General features: G+C 37.0%; 3 protein-coding genes across 5 annotated transcripts in view; 2 read left to right on the top strand and 1 right to left on the bottom strand.

The window, feature by feature from the left end:
• Positions 1-3,479: 3,479 nt before the first annotated feature.
• dennd1c (DENN domain containing 1C) overlaps positions 3,480-21,383 on the top strand; it is a 138,374-nt gene continuing 120,470 nt past the window's right edge. For both annotated transcript variants that reach the window (XM_073906598.1, XM_073906580.1), the window contains exon 1: positions 3,480-3,576. In XM_073906598.1, coding sequence (XP_073762699.1) covers positions 3,560-3,576 — 17 coding nt within the window. In that variant the 5' untranslated portion in view covers positions 3,480-3,559. The remainder of the gene's footprint in view (positions 3,577-21,383) is intronic.
• Positions 3,480-21,383, top strand: part of zgc:65894 — a 108,393-nt gene continuing 90,489 nt past the window's right edge. The window contains exon 1 of the mRNA XM_073917570.1: positions 3,480-3,576. The gene's annotated coding sequence lies outside the window, so the exon portion shown is untranslated. The remainder of the gene's footprint in view (positions 3,577-21,383) is intronic.
• c3a.3 (complement C3a, tandem duplicate 3) overlaps positions 8,667-21,383 on the bottom strand; it is a 45,928-nt gene continuing 33,211 nt past the window's right edge. For both annotated transcript variants that reach the window (NM_001037236.2, XM_021475507.2), the window contains exons 31-41: positions 21,299-21,358; positions 21,125-21,215; positions 19,879-19,924; positions 16,557-16,647; positions 16,362-16,451; positions 14,432-14,537; positions 13,353-13,442; positions 13,191-13,271; positions 11,223-11,306; positions 10,791-10,926; positions 8,667-8,994 (exon numbers count right to left, since the gene is read on the bottom strand). In NM_001037236.2, the coding sequence (NP_001032313.2) occupies positions 8,853-8,994; positions 10,791-10,926; positions 11,223-11,306; positions 13,191-13,271; positions 13,353-13,442; positions 14,432-14,537; positions 16,362-16,451; positions 16,557-16,647; positions 19,879-19,924; positions 21,125-21,215; positions 21,299-21,358 (1,017 nt within the window). In that variant the 3' untranslated portion in view covers positions 8,667-8,852. The remainder of the gene's footprint in view (positions 8,995-10,790; positions 10,927-11,222; positions 11,307-13,190; positions 13,272-13,352; positions 13,443-14,431; positions 14,538-16,361; positions 16,452-16,556; positions 16,648-19,878; positions 19,925-21,124; positions 21,216-21,298; positions 21,359-21,383) is intronic.

The following is a 21,383-nucleotide window of genomic DNA, read 5'->3' as shown; positions in this document are numbered from 1 at the left end:
AAACTGCTTGACTTCTGTTTGAACTGAAGATGTGGATTTTTAACACCTGCAATTATGATAATGACAGGGGGAGATAAACCCACACCAGGATATGCAGGTAATACTGTGGCTTTCATTAGGCTGGAGATGATTTACTGAGCAGCTGTTTCACCTCAATGATGTTTAACGCGATTTCATGTTCACAAGAAACAAGTGTGTGAAACTAAAGTAAACCAAGGGAAATGTCATTTTACTGTAATCATTTATGCTTTTTCCTTCAGCTTAGTCCCTTATTTATCAGGGGTCACCACAGCGGAATGAACCGCCAACTATTTTAGCATATAATTAATGCAGTGGATACCCTTCCAGCTGCAAACACCCATACTCACTTATTCACACACACACACTCGTACACTACAACCAAGTTAGTTCCTCCAGTTCACCTATAGCGCATGTGTTTGGACTTGTGGGGGAGCCGGAGCACCCGGAGGAAACCCACGGCAACACAAGGAGAACATCAGAAATGCCAGCTGACCAAGTCAGGGATGGAACTAGCGACCTTCTTGCTGTGAGGCCACAGTGCTAACCACTGAGCCACCATGCTGCCCCGTTTATTAAGTTATGCGTTAGGAGTATTTTATTAGGCGATGCAGTGACGCAGTAGGTACTGCTGTCACCTCACAGCAAGAAGGTCGTTGGTTCAAGCCTAGGCTGGGTCAGTTCAGTTGGTGTTTCTGTGTGGAGTTTGCATGTTCTCCCTGCGTTCGTGTAGGTTTCTTTCGGATGCTCCGGTTTCCCCCACAGTCCGAAGACATGCGGTATTGTTGAATTAGGTTGGCTAAATTGTCCGTAGTGTATGAGTGTGTGTGTGTGAATGAGTGTCTGTTTCCCAGAGATGAGTTGCGGCTGGAAGGGCATCTGCTGTGTAAAAACATGGATAAGTTGTAAGTTCATTCCGCTGTGGCGACCCCGGATTAATAAAGGGACTGAGCCGAAAATGAATGAATGAATGAATATTTTATTAATGCTACTACTCCATACCCCACCTTTAACCATTACAGCACTGCAAAACATTTTACCAAGTATTATCTATTATTGTAAATTACCCATTACATTCCGTTCACCTATTCAGAACAACTAATACACTTAAACTAACTCCAAGTAATGTAAAAATTTTTAGTTTTTGTCAAAAACTAAAATTTTGTTGTACAGTGTTAAAAAATAATGCTGTGATGTGAGTGTCGGCGGCTGTCTCCCGTCTAGAGTTTACGCTGATCTCTACAGGACACTTCTGCCTCCTTTTGGCTTCATTGAGCAACTACACTGGAATTAAATGAGTTAAACACTTAATACCATGCGACTGTTCACTTTTTATGTATTCAAATGCAGTTCAAACGCTTTATTTGTTTAATTATTCAGTTTAACCATGTTCATCATGTAAATTAGGTAGCCTGTAAAATAAAAGTTTAAAACGTAAACACTTTAACTTAAATGTGTTTATTGTCATGTGTGCAGTAAGGAAACACGTTTCCCTGTACAATGAAATTCTTACTTTGCCGTCAGCAGTGAAGTCATACACATAAATAAACATATATACACAGAAGTGACACAAGTATAATTATGAAATGTAAATATATAAATATCTATAAATGTAAACAATATACAATACTGATAGTGGAGTATTGAAAGCAGATGTAAACAACCTTTAGTGGTTCTTAAAATGGTGCTTATTATGCAAAAAGTGTCTAGTGCAATTGGCTTATGTGCAAACAGTATAATGGCCGAAGCACTTTAGCTTCAATAACTGAGGAAAGGTAGGTAAAAATCAGCATTATACGTTTATATTGTCTATTATTTGGTTATTGGAACAAATACCATAAACAACTGTTTATGTGAATCAGTCGCTGATATGATTATTTGAACCAATTCATTGAAACAAACGAATCTTCTCACGAATATATGTATCTGTTCATAAATATCAAGTCAGTTGTGATCAACATTAGCAAGAGAAAGCTAAAATAATAATTTAATTCTGGTTTAAAACCAAAAAAGGAGACAATTCCGCTTATGAAATCAATCCTGAACTTTAGAATCGACTCTTGATTCTCGACGCCTCGGAATCGATTCTTTTTGAAATCGACTCGCTCCCAGCACTGTCCTGAGTAAAGTCTAGAAGGGATACAGCTGTGGATACTCACGTTAATATAGCATTTTTTTTGTGAGGCTTTAACAACAACAGTTAATATTTTTAAAATACTGTGAGTGTTGTAGTAAGGGTTGGGGTAGAAAATAGAAGTTATAACAATGTAATTTAATTGGGTAATTTAATAAATAATATGAATGATACTCGGTATAAACTGTTTTTACACTGCTGCGATGAATGGGTTTAGGGTTGAGATAGGAGTAGACGTTAATAAAATAGAGTATTGGGTAATTTAACAAATAATTCTCGTTAACTTCCGGCCGCAGCTGTATCCCTAGTAACAACCTCCAATCTGCTCGTGCATGACGAGTCAAGAAACACTTATACAAGATTCAAGAACATTACCAGACCAACTCCATTAAACTGATGTTGTTGATGACGTTATGGGTTGTGAGAACAGTAAAGACGGATGTGAGAATGATTGTAAGGGCAGCTGCAGTAATGGATGCGCATGTCCGTGTCATCGCCGCAGCCAGAGCCACACCCCAGATGAAGGACAGATGTGTTTAATATTTACAGACTGCTGTCTTGGATGCTGTGATACTGTGGGGCTGTGTATAGAGTGCTGTCCAGACAGGTGAGTAGCTACTTATATAAATATAAATTTTCTTATTGCCTCCAGTACATAAATTCGTGACAAATTATGAAAATTCAGCCTACTTTTATTAACAAATCGAAACAGGATTAGGATAGGATTACTATTTTTATTTTGGAGGTTTTCAAAAATGTTTAGAAATAAATATTATCGAGATAAAATGTCTAAAAATATCTAAAGCTTGTTAAATAAGTATGTTTATTTAAATATATGTGTAATATAATAAGATATATTAAACATACACACACACACACACACACACGCACACACACACACATATATATATATATATATATATATATATATATATATATATATATATATATATATATATATATATATATATATATATATATATATGTTAAATGCATTTTCTTTTAAATATTTAGTGAAACAATCTGACTGTTGGAAGTGCCAAACATCACCTGACATCAAGAAGTGGATCTCACAGATGATGAAGTAGCCGCAACACCCCTACAGATGGCAGTGTAACTGAATTGGAGATTTAATTGACGTACCTTCAAATAACATTTATTTAATTTCTAAACTTTTTCAACGTTTTACGTTTTAACATGTTGTTGAATTTGATTTGGGACGGGAAAAAAATAAAAACAAATGTTAAAAACCAGGTCGTGTGTGAGTGACGTGATTACGCGGGCTGAAGTTTGAATATTCAAATGAAAACAGTTACAGGTGGCAGTTGAGTGAGTGGAAACGGCGAGTGATTTGGTGATTGTGAACGTTCATTACGGATTAAATATGCCGAATGTCGATAAACTGGCATGTGGAGAATTAGAAGGTAAGGCCAAGATATTTGTGCTGCCGCTGTGCAGTAAAATAATAAATGTTATCAACTTATTAACAGTTTGAAGGCCGAGATTGACGTTACACAAGTTCAAATGTTTTCGCGCTTTAACTGACGCCATGTTATTTTTGTCAAATATTACCTATCGTGCACAACCAGTTGTTTATGTAGCTTTTTATTTTATTTATTTATTTTTTTTACTTATATTGATGTTCCCTGATTTTCATGCTTCATTGTATTAAGGTAAAGTTGGTTTTATATTCACACATTCATTTATTGACAACTTGTGACACACTATATTGTTTACCAATCTACTTAGAATACTCGTTCTGAAATGGCATATACTGTATTTATGACTTAAAAGCAAGGATGGGCTTTTTCGTATGAAGGGCCAAAAATCAAATGTCATTGAGAGCCGTGGGCCGAAGATAAATATACCAAACAATTTTACGTTAAAGTTGCCAAGGGTCATTTCCTTATTTATTTCACAATATTTAAATATAAATTGAAAACATTACTACAAATTGTGTGACCTAATACAGTATAACTTTTTAAATTATAACTTGGAGCAATAAAAAACATAAACAGTCACATTTATAACACGGTGGAGTTCAATGCTGAATACACAGGTCCAGCAGAATTTGCCTTTGACTTGATTTGCTCACCAAATTCTCTGCATTGGTGGGTGACATTGTGCAAAATCAGATCAATTTACACCATTTAATTGAAACATTTAATTTCAGTTTCAGCTTTTAACAATAAAACATCGACTATATCTAAAACATCCCTTATAGTTCTCCCTCTCCTTTCTCAGATGGGATGGCGGGCCAAATCAAAGATTACCATGGGCCAACTTTGGGCATCTCTGCTTTAAAGCAATATTAGCTTTATTTAATTGACTGTAAGTTACTTTGGTAGTCATTGGCTGCTAACATAAGTTACCTAATTAGAATTTGCAAACAATAGTTTTCTGAAAATATATTATTAAGGGGAAAGTCTGAATGTGTGAATAGAAAACCAAATTTACCAATTAGCTGCATTTCCACTATTGGGCCAGTGTGAGCCAGGGCTTTTATCGGGCCAGGCCGGGCCAATCGCCCGGGAAGTTGAGCAGTGAGGCCGAAATCATGTCGCGTTTCCACTGTCGGGCTAGTAGCTCGCAGCGCGTCACGCAAACCCCGCCCCAGAACATCCCCTGAATCGAATGTCACTTCAGCGGGAATCAGGCAGATAAAGCACACCACATCATCACGAAACTATTAAAATTAGGACAACCAAAACAAACAAATGACACGTTACTGTGCAGCAGTACAATGTATGTCTATACGCACATGCCTGTGTGTTCTCATTCATCATATTCATTTACTCGCCGACCGACTGTTGACATTGAAATCCAGTGGTCTTGCCAATAACGGAGGGACCCAGCGCAGGGAGCGCACACCTCCATAATATAACACCACATATATAAAACTCTCCGTTAATAACTCTATATAAAATGTATTTTATAACATCCTCGCTGTCCAACATTCATCCCAAATGCTCTGGAGAGAACTGAAACATGAACTTTCCCCTATAAGCTTTATGACACTTTATAGGGGATTCCCCTTTATTTAAAGATGTTGCTTATTAAGTAAAGGAAAGTGTTCAGTGTTTCAGCACATAAGAGCAGCACGTAAAAAAATATAGCCTATATTACGTTGCGCTCAGCATCTATGCACTAATAAAGCTCTTTATAAATTTAAAATTTCCTTTTTTAATTTTACCACGTCATATAAAAACATACACACTTGTTTCAGGACACAGAACAAATTTTGAACTTGCAGTTTTCCCCGATGCGTCTGTAAAGTGCTGCGCAGCTGGAAGACAAAAAGGTTGTCTATTTCTGCTTTTACTCACCCCGAAAATGCTGTTTGCATGATTTGATTAATATCATTGTATCCAAATACTTTATCAATAATATTTGAAAAATTCTCCGATGTTTGTTTTTTATTCCTTAAATCTTTTTTTTCAGAGAGGCTTTTGAAAAATGAAAGTTTAATATGGCTTTAAAACAGTTTGATATAGTACCTAATTGTTATAGCTAGCTTTTGTTAGTTTTATATTGGTTTATTTATTTAATGTGATTTTATTATATCTGATATTTGTAATTCTTTAAATTATTTCAATATAGCTTAGGCTATTTTACCTAGATATGACACTATTGTTTTGAGCCTACAAAAGTGGACACGAAATTTGTAAAGTTTAATGTTTTTTTTTTTTTTTTTTGTATTCATATAGTGTATTATCTCCAAAATAAATAAAAACAATTGAAAAGAAAAGAAAAAAGCCGCTCGCGGCATCAACAAAGTAAAGTTTATTATGCGTTATTGAAACATCAAGGAGGATGCAGCAAAGAAAAGTCACTTATAAATTAAAACTACTTTATTATTTTATGCAACAGCTTTACATTTAAAAGAGAAACATAAGGGCGATCATATGCAAAAAGACAGATGTTTTCTTTCTTTCCCTTATTTATTTACTTGTTTATGTGTTTGGCACATGTACTCGTGTGCGATTGGAAAACTGTGCCCGCCTCTTCTTTCACTCCGCCCCGAAGCCCCGGCAGGCCCTCTTTGGCCCAAGGTATTCGGCGGGCCGTAAAAGGCCGGCCACTGTCCCCAAGAAAGCCCCGATTAGGCCCCAGAAGTGACAGTGGAAACGCGACTGGCCTTGGCTCGCTGGCTTGAGGCGCGATAGTGGAAACGCGGCTAGTGTGTATGGGTATTTCCCAGTACTGGATTGCAGCTGGAAGGGCATCAGTGCATGAAAGGTTCATACTCTCAATCTTTTCTGCCTCTTGTTCAGACTACCTAATTTAAATAAGCTGAAACAACATGATTTAAAGGGCCATGAAACCCCTTCGTTTCAGCAGGGTGTTTTCACACCTCTACTTTGGAAAATGTCAGAAAAGTGGGCGTGTCCAGCTCTGTTTAGGGGGGAGTGTCGGAGGAACTAAAAAGGGTTTGGTGTGGGAGCGTCTATTTGGGCACCCGCTGAGTTTCAGAGTCAAAACACACACACACTGGAGAAAGTGACGGTGTTTACATGGACATCTGTAGTCGAATTATTTGCCAAATTATTAAATGGTGGACTTTAACTGCAGTTTGGCTCTTTCATTCAGGGAATTAATTCATGCCCCTCGCGACAAACGAGATATTTGATTTGAGGAACTGCTCTAAGCGTGTATTTTTCATGCAATGTTTGATACCGCACGGCCAATGAGAGAAAAAAAACCTCAGCATTTCCCGGAAACTTAGATGCACACGGAAGGTAGCGTCAGAAAGCCGCATGTGTTATTCCGGTCACAAAATGCAGTGAAAATCCTACACAAGGTTAAAGTTTGGTTGTGGTGCTAACATGTTTACACTCGGTGCAAGGGTTAACTTAGTTCGATACGAACAAACTGAATAAACAAAGAGCACTGGTCGCTCACTTACCAAATCTGTAGAGACAGGACAATCACCAGCAACTAGAGCCGCATCTTTATTAAGAGGAGACTACAAACGAATCCGTATCTCAGCGTTTGCAGATGAGAACAGCTCTCAGGTAAACAATAATCCTCCTTAGACACGTAAGTTATTGTTGTCGAGCGTCGCGTTCACTGTTAATCCACACGTGACTCTAGCTGCGCTCACAGAGAGAAAATGAAAACAAAACTTCACTGCAGCAAACTATAAAAGCAACACTTCACGCTTGTTTTGCCAACACAACGTGGCGTCTCTGTCATCTAAACACTGTGACAGTAATGAATATTAATTGCACAATAGAGCGTGCTGATTGGTTTGAACCAAGCCTTACTTATGCATTAATGCAGCACACTCTGAGACGTAATAAGGCAAACTCTGGCTCAGACGGCCAGTCTACATGCTGGAATACACGCTATTATGTCATGGCCGTGACGCAGCTTCAAAAATTTGTTTCAAACCGGATCGTTTTATGTGCACTTCACTTAAATGTGCTAAGTTAAATTAATTGATTCGTGTTGGCACAATAATAATTTAATAGCGAGTGATAATCCAACACAATCTCACAGCAATTCATAACTTTTTGAACACACTGCATTACTTGCATTTAGTCTAATGGTCGTATATTTTGTCTTGCCTGAGCTTGAAATAACTTGCTTTATCTGTTGGCTGTTGGAAAATGATGCATGTATAATTTTCTGACTGCTGTGTACAGGTAATTGTATAGTGTCTACCTGTTTGGGTAAAAACATGTTGGTGACGAATTACCGAATTTTAAACGTTCAGGATGCGCATGCATCGAAGTCACAGAAAATTACAGCGAGGTAATGACATCCGATGGGGTACAAAGTTTGTTGTTGTATTAGAGATAAGTTATATTAATTATATAGTATTTGCATAAGTTTAATTCACCATGTTTAACTGTTTGTGCTGAAATCATTGCCGCAATCAACAACGGAATGTGTATGATTCACCATATCGTGAACTTTCCTGATATAACACGAGAACTGCAGAGTCCAGCATTTCTAATTAGGTCCTCACTCCATTCAGCTCTTCCGATGGCTGTTAGCCAAAGACGTCTAGGGTTGACATCAAAAGCAGTGTGGTGTACGGTAAAATGTACGTTTTCTATTTTTGGAATTTGGCATCCTACCGCACAACACCATATGTTTGCTATTGCTACCGTTTTTTCTTTTCAACCGGTATGTGTGGTTAAACCTGTGTGACGTCACATGTGAAGTAAGTTGGTAATTCCCCCATATGTACATTTCTATTTACTTTGGATGTTGACATCATTTGTTGATGTGTTGTGGGAAACTGACTCATTTCGTTGATCGCTCTTTGTTGTTAAGGAAAAACTGTTCTTATTAACCTTGATTGTCTTGTTAATTAAACAATCAGATTCTTTCATTCATTCTATTTCAGTTATGTATTTATCTGTAATAATATAGAGCTGTTAAATCACACTCGATCAGTTCAGAAATTCACCTTCATACTCCCTTATGATGATTAAACTGACTGTATAGATACTGTGTAGTCAAAGAAATATGACACAAATGTTGAATAATGAAGTAATCAGAATAGTTTTGTAGGTTACAACATGTAACACCATGATTTATTAGGCAGGAATCTAAAACAATCATTTTCATTTGATACAGTCTTGATTTTAATAATTAATTACAAGAAATTAGGCTCAAACGACATTACACACAATTTATTTGGAAATAGGAAAGATGGTGTTGTAAAATACAAACAGGTGTAATGCAGTTATGTCAAACATCCTCCTGTGGTAAACATATTCTCGACTGCAGTCATGCCGATGTAGCGATCTCTGTGTTCAGCAGATTTACTTTCATCACTTGTAGGCCAGTATTCAATCCAGGTCTGCTCTCCTATGACGTACTGCAGACTAGAAACAACACGAAAGTAAAGACAAAACACTCATGAGTGGTTGACTTAGGGGCCATTCACAATGTAAACATGCTGGTCAGATGTCTGCGAAAGTTTTGCTCATGTTTCGTGTCTTTTGAATTTTTGATTATTTTTTTTTTAGACGCCATGTCAAGTTAAAAGATCTTTTAACTTTCACAAGCAGTGCAGCTCATCATTGTCAGCTTCAAAAGCAGTGAACAATCAGAAGAGTTCGGAGGTGGTACAACAAGATATTCTGAGTTATATGATGTCTCTTCAAATGCTTATCATAACATAATGTTTTTCTAATTCTAATTGGTGCGTTGCTGCCGTTATTACATCATGTTCATAATATTGCATCATATGGACTTCGCAGTGCGTTGCGCTGTTTAAAACCCATTTCTGAGTGCCGCATCTTGCGTTTTTAGAAGACATGTTCACTGTGAATGAGCCCTTACACATGCATCTAGGAGTATAAATAGGATGATTCTTTAAAAATAGCTTTTTTGGAGGGAGGATTTTTTGAAAACCCTTTAAAACACATCATCAATATATTAAACCCTTTATAGAAAAAACCTAAGCTTGACTGTAGGGATGCAACGATTAACTGATTTCACTATTAACTGCGCTTTAATTTGTCATGGTTAATTAATCATAAAGGCTTCTCAACGCCACATTTTTGCACAAAATGCTGCAACCTAAAGTTATGCCAACTGTGCGTTAGTTTCGAGCTTGTACACCGAGGCTAATACGCATGCACACTGGATAAACTGTGGCTAAGGGTATAAATAAGGGTCGTTCACATGTTGTGTGTTTTGTATGCGCAAGTTCGTTATTTCTTTTTTTGAGTGCATATTGGGAGTGACGTGCACAATGCATTCACGCTTTCCAGGCACATCTAAGAAGCACCACATTGTCGCAAGTTTAATGATGTACAGAACGGAACGCCTCAATAAATCTGATCTGCCTGTTTGCATGACAGTCGCATTGTCACATATCCGATCTATATCTGATTTATTTCCACATATGAAGGAGGCCTGAGACCGATCTCTGAATATCTGTATGCATGTGCTTTTTTCGTGTTTACACGGTCATAGAACAGATCCGATCTGTCATATGAGCAAAAAATCAGAATTGGGTCATATTTAACTGGCAGTGTAAACAGGGCCTTATATTCTTTAAACCAACTTCCCCTGTAGGTGCTGTTCTGCTGTTGAATATTAAATATAGAAAAATGATTGCTACCGCCATAATATCACAGTATCCATATCGCAGACAACTTCAATAAATAACATTTCATTTTATGAGCCAATAATTTGGCTTCTACATAGGTTATCCAAATCTGACCAATCAGATCACGCCTTTACTATCTTTATCTCCGCCTTATAGTAGGTGATGTAAACTGAACCTAGAGTTGAAAATAAACACTAATGCCGCGAGACGAGAGAGGAAAATTACAACAGCCAATCAGAATCTGAATTTATTTTTATAGATTTTAGTTTATTCAGGGTATCTTAAAGTCTAAATGTTTGCACTTTATTTAATTAGCCCAGGAAAACAAATATCTATTACCTTTTTATTTTAGCATGATCAGTACATAAATAAAAGATTTTTAAAAAGTAGCTTATAAAATAGTTAGTTATATCGTAAGAAGTATCGTTGTCATAATGCTCAATTGTATTTTCCCAGTATCGTACATCCCTGGTCTCATATTTGAATTGATTTTTAACCACTTCACAATTCATCGTTACATTTGTAACCTGAAGTATATCGTGTGTAAATCAGGACACCTACCTTCCCCCAAGGGTCGGCAGATCAACAGAGTTTCCCATGATGAGATACGACTTTCCTTCAACCAGTCCTAAACTCACTCGGCAACTGGGACGAGCCAAAAATTGTTTCACTTTCCCTTCAACATCCGTATCAGTTCCTACAGGACAGTACAAGTTCAATTGGAGTTTATTTGTATAGCTCGATTCACAATAATTATATTTATCTATTTATACAGTTCAAATCTGAAAAGTTAAGGAGTTATGTATAGCAGTATACACATGCGGTTATGCAGTATTTAGTGTACATCCAACAAGCTGATGTCCATGTGTATAATACATGTTCAGTGAAGTGTGTTTGTGTGTAAAACTGAATGCACTGTAACCTGATGAAACAGGATTCAGACACATTTCTAATGCATTTCGTGATCGGCATTTAAACACATTGAGGTCGTACCTTCTTTCACCGTCTTCTCCACCTTCATGTGATAGATATCGGAGTCTTGTTTCAGGTCCATCTTCACTAATTTCGCTTTATAAACTGTCAAACATACACGTATGTTAATGGCATAAAGAGAATGGGTTTACAACTCAACTATGTTTGACTGTTTTACACAAGTGTTAACACATTTAATGCCTCTTTTTGTTCTATACCTGAATGACTTTCTATCTTAAGTAGAACAATATGTGATTTAAAAATGACATTTAAAGGGTGCATATTATTACGCCTGCACAATATATCGATTCAGCATCAACATTGCAGTGTGTGCATGATCTACAATAGTCTATGGTTGTGCCGGTAGACGATAGTATCGTGTATCTACGATAGGCAAAGATAAAGAGACCTATGATGATTTTAAAGAGGATATTTAGCTCGTTTCGCACTAATGTAGACCTATTACATATTTTAATTGCATTATTAAATGAAATAAATAGTAATATTATTTTAAATTATCATCATTAACAATAAATTAACTATAAATAATGTGACAACTTCAGCGGCTCAGATTACCATCACTTGACCGACATTTTTGGACAAAAATGTGTCATTTTTATTTGCTCTCTTGCGCTCTCTCTCTCTCTGTCTCAGCAGCAGCAGTTGAATGCCCGAGCTGCACGTCCACATCTCATAGCAAATTAGTTTGCAACTTGGTTGCATTGAAATAATAGACTAAATAGCAAAACTGGATTTAATTAACACACAAGTTAAATATTGATTTGTAAAAATTAAACAACTGAAGACGAAAATGAAAGAACTCTGAGACCAGCTCAAATGTTCTGTAATTAAATGTGTTGTGGTCATTGGTCATTTAAGACTCCTTTAAAACAGCACACCTGCATGATTCTCTCTTGCTTTCACAAAAAAGTTATATTTTATATCCGTTACTAATAGCCTATTTAAGTTTTAAGGGGGCCTGAAGCATGTTTTTTTTAGTGCATGCATGGACTGCTTCTTCAAATACACCGAATATACATACTTGTCTTATTTGTGTTTAATTCGATAGAATGATAAACACGGACATGCGCATTTTTCAGAAAATAACCTATTCATTTAATTTAAAAATATGTTAGACCTGTATTTATTATATAGTCTAAAATCTATTTTATTTCTTTATTTAAACTAGCCTACATTCAATTAAATTACAGTCTGTGTTTTACCATTCCTTTTGGCATTAAAGAATTATTGAACAGACTATTAATCACTTATCAAAGAACATTTTACTGAGCTCAGTGAAAAGTTTTAAGTCAAATAGGCTATTTAATACTAAAGCAATAGGCTAGCCTATTGCCGACTCGCCGCAGCCATGTCTAAAATGAAACTCTTATCAGAAAACAGTTAACAAACATGCCAATATATATAACACTGCGCACCCCCATGCGATAGAATCAAGTATTGGCGATCTCACATGGTGGCGATATGGCGATCTGAAAATTTTGTATATCGCCAAACACTACAATAGTCGCAACTTTTACTGAGCATCTGAAACATTAGGGCTGATTTGTGGATGACTTGTCCAGTTGTTCATTCACACCATTTAGAAAATAATCAATATTTTAATAGTTAAAGACTGAAGTAAAGTTGAAATATTAGGTTTTCTCAAAATTAACTGTGAATGAATGAATACAAACTTTACATTAATGTACTTTTACAGTATCATAACCCTTAAAAACTGGTTGATTAAAATCAAATTTGGGTCAAATATGAACAAACTTTTTTTGTTGAATTTAAGTGAACAACCCCAAATTAACCCGATGGTTGGGTCTCTTCACATCTGACCGAGATTTGGTTTGAAAACAAACCAACATGTTCTTGTTTATAGAGTGTCCTGTCAAAAACAGTTTCAGAAGTGAACAAAACCAGTATAATGTACAGTTTAAAGTCAGTCATGATGAGCCAATAACAGTAGAAACTGAATGTGTTTACTGTAATCCAGATGGGGTTCACAGGCTTTAATCAAGCGCTTAGATTCATCAACATGGTTTTTCTTTTGGTAACTGCAGTTTTCTGTGTTCAGAGAAGTCAGAGTTTATTATTATTCTCAATAACATGAATAAAATCATAACTGAATGTTTACATTGGTAATACCTTCAGCACACACACACAGGTCTCCTTTACACAGTCTGTATAGGGCGGAATCTTCTCTTTCAGGGTGGTAGTACTTTTTACAGCGGGCATCTGGATCAGATTTAAACACACACACACACACACACACACACACACACACACACACTGTATGTTAGATGACACTGTAAATGACTAATGATATGCAAAGGAAATTTATGCCATATGATCATCAGGGTTCAACGGTGAGTATTTTTTTCTTCAGATTTCCTGGTTTAGATTTTCACTGGCCCCAACAAAAAAAGTTGATAGCTATTTCGCAACCACATATTTTAAATAATATGTCAAAAGCCAAACATACCTTCAGCTTACCTTTTCTTTAAATACAACTGAGAATGTAATACAACTACAATTGTGATGTAATTACATTTGGGGGGTGGGGGACGTTGGCTAGAATTATGCATTATAGGCTTAAATGTAGATAGAAATAACATATGAACCGAGATGTTGATCTTTTTTCGAGGTGTCAGTGCAGAAATACAGCATATTATAAGATTAAAATATGGAACAATTGTCAGATGGTAATTTCAGTCAATTTTCCTAATGGATAATCAGCATTTGGTGATAGTTCAGCACGCTTTTACTTTCATATTCAACATGAAACACACATTTACCGGTAGGATTGACATCTCGCCCTACTCATATTTGTCTTCATATAGGCGTATATGTGGCTATTACACAATCATAACATTGACAAACAGTCGCAGCTAAATTAAACTTTAGTGACAAGGCAGCACCGGCCCGATCGGGCCAGTAACGATTCTGCCTACTGTCCCGAGCATCTCGCACACTGGCCCCGGGCCATTGGTCAGTCCTTATTGTCGAGCCCTGACAATAAAAGGTTGTGCTATATTAAAAAAAATTCCCCTCATGATATAAGTCATGCTGTATAACATCCTGTGTCAATTCAATAGATCATATTAGTGCCATCAGTCAATTTTATATATATAAAATAACGCTTTTTTGGGATGTGATTAATCAGGATTAAGCGTAATGCGTGCTTGTGTGAATACCGTGTGTGTGGTGTGCATACAGCAGCTTACCGGGTGAGTAATACTCGTATATGGTGACAGAAGCAGGTTGAAGCAAAGCCACATTAAAGGTCTTGTGCATTCTGAAGACAAGTTTTTCTGATACTTCATGAGAAACCTAATGAGACAGCAAAGCAGATTCATTATACAACACTGTTTTAAATGTCCCCTTTGTAATGGGCTCTATGCACAGCTAGAGTTTTAAAGCCAACGATAAACTTCCTTAATGTGACTATTTTCAATTTCACCAGGTTGTTTTTACAGCATCGATGTTGTAATGTAATTACAAAACATTCAGTTAAATAGACTTCAGCATTCATTTAGTTGTTCAAGTGTAAAACGAGATGAAAAACCGGTGTAACCACTAGTCAGTAGCAACAGGCTAGCGCAGAAATTCCATCAAAAATACTGGGGTAAAATAAACTGTCCTATTTAAAGACATGGCAGGGGTAAACTGAGTCTAATGCAGTGCGTCTCGACTGATCTGAGACCCACTTCATATCGTATATGTAACAGTCAGTGAGGTTCAATGATTTTTTTTAAAAATCAGTTCTTAAACGTGACAATTTTGTAACGGAAAAACATTTTGGAGTCACTGTCACTAAAACATGGAGACATTTTGTAACTGGAAGCCCTTGGGCTGCCTGGCTGAAAATTAAAAGTCCATTTGGTGCTCTCATATTATGCTTGTGACATACTAACATTATCACAAAATATTGGATTGGAGAATTGGGGGAAAACTGTGGACATTGTTCTTTTTTTGACAGTTTCTCTAATTAGCATGTTATGTTTATTTCAGTAATATCTGGCAGAAACAGCATTAGAAATGTATATGCTAAGCCCCTTTCACACAGTGATACCGGTAAATATTCTGAAAATTTCCGGAACAAATTTACCGGTAAATTACAAAAAGCTGTTCACACAGACGAGGATCATTCACACATCCATACCAGAATACAGCTTAATTCTGACATCATTAACCAGAAATGAGCTCTAAACTGCGCTTGTATTTGTACAAATAGAAGGGGTCGGGCTTTTGTTGATGGCTTCACATTATTTAAAGCTTTAGCCTTCATGCAGCTGCTTTGCGAGATGTATACGTGTGTGTGCTGGCGCTCACTGGAGCACTCCTTCACTTCACGTGCACATGCGTAAAGCGACTGAAGTAGAGCTTGAAGGTAAACTCACAGCTGTTGATCATAAGCATTTTATCGATATTGTTTTCCACACTAAAAACTAGTTGCCGCTAACAAGGAACATGGAAAGGTTATCTGACTAACATCTAGCAGCTAAATGTGTCTGGAAAAGTATTCAAAGGCTTTTATTTTCATAAACAGCGCAGACGTGAATGCTTCCGAATGTTCTGGTTGGCTAAAGGAGACTCTCATGTCAGCGCGTTCTAGACGTGAACACGCTCTTTCCGGCAATTTTACTTTTGCGTTTCCACACAGAGCAAATTCCGGCAAATTACTGGTAATGTTAGAACTTCTCTTTCCTTGCCAAACGAATTGCCAAAACAAATTTACCGGTAATTTCAAAAAGGACCTGTTCACACACACACACAACTGCCGGTAATTTTCCGAAAAGGTCTGTATGTGTGAAAGGGGCTCTAGACTGATTATTTTTAGCTGAATACTTTGAAACACTATTAATGCATCAAAACAAAGTACAAATGTTATTTAAAAATTTTGTTTGGTTAAATTTTTTTTATTTTTTAATTTTTTAAACAAGAGTTAAAAGATTACATGTATTGTGCACTGGAAGTTTACCTACATTAACATTTCTAACTAAATGTTATTGAGTTTTAGTTGTCAGTCTTTATATATAAATGAAGTATGCTTGACTGAATTGCAACTCTTGTTTGTGTCTACAAAAACAGCACTTGATTTAGCCTAGCTGATAGAGAACTAAAGCATTGCAGCTATACTGTGCACTGAAATACCTTGTTTAAGTAGATGATGAGGGATCCTCGCTCTGAGAGCACTTTATTCTTTTCATATTTCTGAATGTATCTCTCCTTCCCTGTGGACAACTGCAGGCAAGAAAAAATGAATCAATCAACACACAACATCATCATATTATTATGTCGTGTCTGTGGATGTGTGTTACACAGCACATTTGTTCTCCATCACAATACCTGTTTAAGATCAGCTTCATCGATATCAAATCCTGTTGGCAAGCCAATGTCCAGAATCGTCATGGTGGCGTCATTTTTTTTGTTTTTGTAGCTGTGAATATTGAGAGCAGGTTATATCACCAGGCTTTGCAGGTCTTTTGCTTCATCTAGTCAATTTATTTTACACTAGAAGTGCCATCCTGAGTTCAAAGTATAATTATATATAACAGTATATAAATTTATAACAGTATATGTGTTCGTCCCAAACTATTACAGTACAGAACTGATGGTTCGGTTCATGCTCAATCGCGAATACTGTTGATCCAGATGCGCAGTGACTGTTAAGCCTGGTTTATACTTGACATATCCGCTAGTTCACTTGAGTGCGCGCAGCACATATGATGTCATTGTGGTGTTTGTGGAAGTTTGTTTTTGATGCGCGTGACATGATTTCGGCTGAACTTGAGCGAACAGCTCGCACGGCACTACATTTAATTTGAGTTGAATATGAAACACTTTGAAGAGATCTTGGAGACATCTTTATGATTCGTGGTAATAGAGATAACCAGATCAATAATTCTTGGCCAGAAATTGCCACAGCCGTGGGAAAGCAGGAAGTTTTTGTTAAATGGTTTGCAAAAACCTTAGGTATAAGTTTGTTAAAGGCAAAAGAGGCCATAGAAAGTGCAGACGCAGGTACACAATTACAAAATATGTTTTTCCACCAGTCATAGGTTTAGCACTGATGTATATATTACAATTTAATATTTACAAAACTATAATTAAGGAACAAGTTATTTTTTTTAATAAACAGAGAGAACAGTTATCATAAGATAAATTATAACAGATAACATTAGAAGAGAACAGAAGCTAACCAGACAGTAATGTGTGAAGTGTGGAGCAGGCTAAATCACAAAAAAACAAACAAACAAACAACTCATGTTCTCCTGTCAGTAAAATGTTAATAAACTTTAAAAGCTAAAACTGTCCGAGATATGAACAAAAACAAGTATAAATTATTGGTGGAGAGTACATATCCAGCTTTAGAGTGAAAAAAAAACCACAGCAGTGCAGCCACTGAGCAGCCGTTCACAAAGAACGCTTATTTAAGTCTGAAAACACGAGATGCAGTGCTCATAAGTGTTTCTGTAGTCGTTGTCATGCCAACTTTGCTACACAGAAGCTCTGTTTTGTGATTGGTCCACTGCTCTGTAACTGACAGTAATGAGCGCTGCGGGTAAAGGTTGAAAGTCTATAAACCACGGTGCTCATGTGCGAGGAGCTGCATAAGACGCAAGTCACACACACATCTGTCAACCGTGATTACATAGAAAAACAATGGAAAATAAGATCTCTGTCACATCTGATGCACACCTGAGTTCTTTCTTTACACAAAAACACACAAGACTGAATCGTTGTTGTGCTTTTGAACAATTACTGTATTCCTTCGTTTCAGGGGAAGGTTGGGCTGAACCTTTGAAAGTTTAATACAGTCTTCTGATTGTGACGAAACACTTCTGTCTGTTCAGAATAAATAGAAAAGCAAGCATTGGGGAATTGTTATTATTCTTGTTGTACCATACTCGTATCAAACCATGACCACAAAATTTAGGTACAAACCAAACCATGAATTCAGTGTACTATGGTAAAAAAAAAAACTATGGTAACTAGGGCTGGGCGATATGGCAAAAATATGATCAAACTTTATTTTTTTTTTTATAAAGTTTGATCGTTTCACGATTTCAATTTAGATTTTTTTTACTTATTTATTTTTTTTATTGTGTAACTAGTAAACTTAAACATTACAAAAACATGGCTAAAGTAAAATTCTCTTCATAAGTAACTTGAAAAAGCATCTGGTTAAGGAACATTGTATTGTTAATGGCCATGCCATACATAAATTGGTCAACAAGGTGTAAATAAATGTAAAACAAAGAAGATTTGAATAAAAAAACGTGTAAATATTGCAGTTGCAGGAATACAGAAGTATTTTTTTGCAAGCTTTGCTGTGTCTAGGAAAGATTGGCTGTCAGCTCGGCTTTGACTTTGTCTTTTGGTTGAATGACAGGTTGTAATGCTGCTGCCTTTTTCTTAAAAAGATACAGTGGATGTAAAGGACTGAACATGGAAACTGTAAAGCCTAATTTAACCCTATGCGTGGAGTTGTGGACGTATAGCAGGAGCAAATACAAGCACTAGATGTGTGTCTAATATAAAATAATATATTTATTCTATTGATCTTTTCCCCCCTTTTAAATATCAATCAATTGATGCGCTTTGCACCACTCTCTGTATTATGCTGCCTGACTGCCTGTCTGGGTTTCAACTAGGTCCACTAAATGACGTCATGGGGGCGGGTATTTCACTTTTCATTGTTACAGCATCTCACCTCGGCTCGTCTTCAAACCAAACTAAGATCAGCGCGGTTCAAACTAAGATCGGCGCGGTTTTTCACATGGCAGGTTTTTATACGTCCTTCATACATGTTAAGAGATTGAGTTTATCGACTTTATAAGGGAATATGTCCTGACAATCCACACAGACATGACTTAGTAAAGCGTGAAGTCATGTAGGATTTCACTTGTTGCATTAGTCTGAATGTAAATCCCCCTCGTCAGGCAGTGCTGGAGTAGAGTGGACCAAAGCGCGTTTGATGCAAGGGTATTAACAAAAGTAAAGTACACAACTTAAGACACTTAAATGCTTGTAGTTGTTGTGTTTGCACCAGCTCTGCGATGCATGCCCACAGCTTCATGCATTGGGGTAAATTAGGCTGTCCAGTCTCTGGGTTCAGTCCGTCACCACCATGATTGATACCCAAAAAGGCAGTCAGGCAAAACACGCGACTTGACGACGGAATCGTCAGCCAATCAGATCGCTGTATGCAAATACACCAGCTCAGACAGTGGCCTATTGCTGACTAATTTCCTTTGCTGATGCTGCTACGACGATCGCGTCCGCCCCAACTTCAGTCACGCTCTTTGTCAAGCGTTGACGCTGAAGCCCCATGTGAATGGGCTGTAATACAGAGAGTGAACCAAAGCGCAATGGTGCAATTATAACGTGTCTAATATTTTATAAAAAAAATTGCGATACCTCGATTTAATATAAAATTTAATCGCCTACAAAAATGTAAATTCGAATTAATCGTAAAAACCGAAAAATCGCCCAGCCCTAATGGTAACCACCTACCACTCGTGCTCAGAAGCATACCACACATGTGGCAAAAATTAGATTTAATTGAACTCAGATTCAAGCAACTGAACACAAGTGTAAATTATTATAACAAATTAATTGACAGCTTGACATAAAAATAAGCTTATTGGAATATGTGGTCACATACAAGAAATCCAGGATGAAGTTGTACGTTCCATTGGTTCCTGGTTTTGCTAAAAGGAAACAGAAACATTTGGTGTATTTAGTTCAAACTAAAATGATAATCATTTCGAATGCGTTTTAGGCTTTTCACACTTGAAATAATCAACAGGTTCATTCTAAAATGAGTCGTGGGCTTGTTTCACATTGTTCATATTTTACCCTGGGTTAAAATAAATCCTGGGTATTCATATGCTGGTTTTCGCTGCACTCTCCTAAATCTGTGCATGAGGCCCATAATCCCTAGTGACACCATATATGAACTTTTCATGAGAATAAAATCTGAATAAAGTTGTCTATTCTTTATTACAGTTGCACGTTGTTGGTCACTATTTCACGTTTGTTAAGCTTTACAACTACTTTTTATGCAATGTATAAGATAGCCAGTGGCTAGCTCTCTGAAACTCTCACATGGTCCCCCACTGAAACTTGGTAGGGCTGCGCTCAGTCATTACCTAAATGGAAGACCACATTGGAAAGCTAGGTTCTAGCCGGAAATGGGGTTAATAAGACCAGTAGGTAGTGCTCAACCTGTGGTCGATGTGGGTCCTAATGCCCCATTATATTGATGGGGACTCTATACTGTTCAGTGAGCACTGTCTATCGGATAAGACGTTAAACTGAGGTCCTGACTTTCTGTGTTTGTTAAAAATCCTTCGTCCTTTATCCTGGCTAAATTTGCCCACTGTCTCCATCCCCATATCCTAGTTGATTTCATCACTCTGTCTCCTTTTCATTTATCAGCTGGTGTGTGGTGTGCAGTCTGGCGCAATATGACTGTTGCGTCATCCAGGTGGATGCTGCACACTGGTATTGGATGAGGAGATTCCTCCAAAATTTGTAAAGCACTTTAGGTGTCCTGAAAAGCGCAAGGTAAATGTTAGGAATTATTATTATTATTATTATTATTATTATTATTATTATTAAAGTGCAGTGTTTCTGTGACTGTACAAAGCATGTGAATGTGAGACACATGATTGGTTGTTGGTTGCTAATCATCTGCATAAGTTCAGCTCTGAAAAATGGGGTAACCTCTGCAAAAGGGATGAGGATTTACAACCCAGTGTAAAAGTGGTGGTAATAGGCTTCTAGATTACTATTGTTAAATGTTCCTCTACCTGGGGTTTAGACAGATGATAACCCAGAGTAAATGCAGTGTGAAACGTCTCAATGTATAGAAGGTACCACAGAAAGTAAATTACTGTCAATCTTACTTTCAGGGATTTTATCCAATTTGACACTCAGATCAAAGAAAGTACAGTCAGTCTTCTTCTCAAACGGTCTGGCGTAGTACAGCGTCAGAACCTGAAAACAGCAGAAGGTGTCAGATTTCAAGTTTGTATCATTCAGTCTTGCAGCTGTCCATATAAACACTCGTGGACACTCACTGAGAGAATGGCTGATCCGGTTCCTTTAGCAATCACAGTGAAGTCCTTATTCAAATCCACCTGTTGAGTGAACACAAACATATTC

This window comes from Danio rerio, chromosome 1, assembly GCF_049306965.1.
Source record: "Danio rerio strain Tuebingen ecotype United States chromosome 1, GRCz12tu, whole genome shotgun sequence".
NCBI classification, from domain to species: domain Eukaryota; kingdom Metazoa; phylum Chordata; class Actinopteri; order Cypriniformes; family Danionidae; genus Danio; species Danio rerio.
This window is presented reverse-complemented; position numbering and strand designations above follow the sequence as displayed.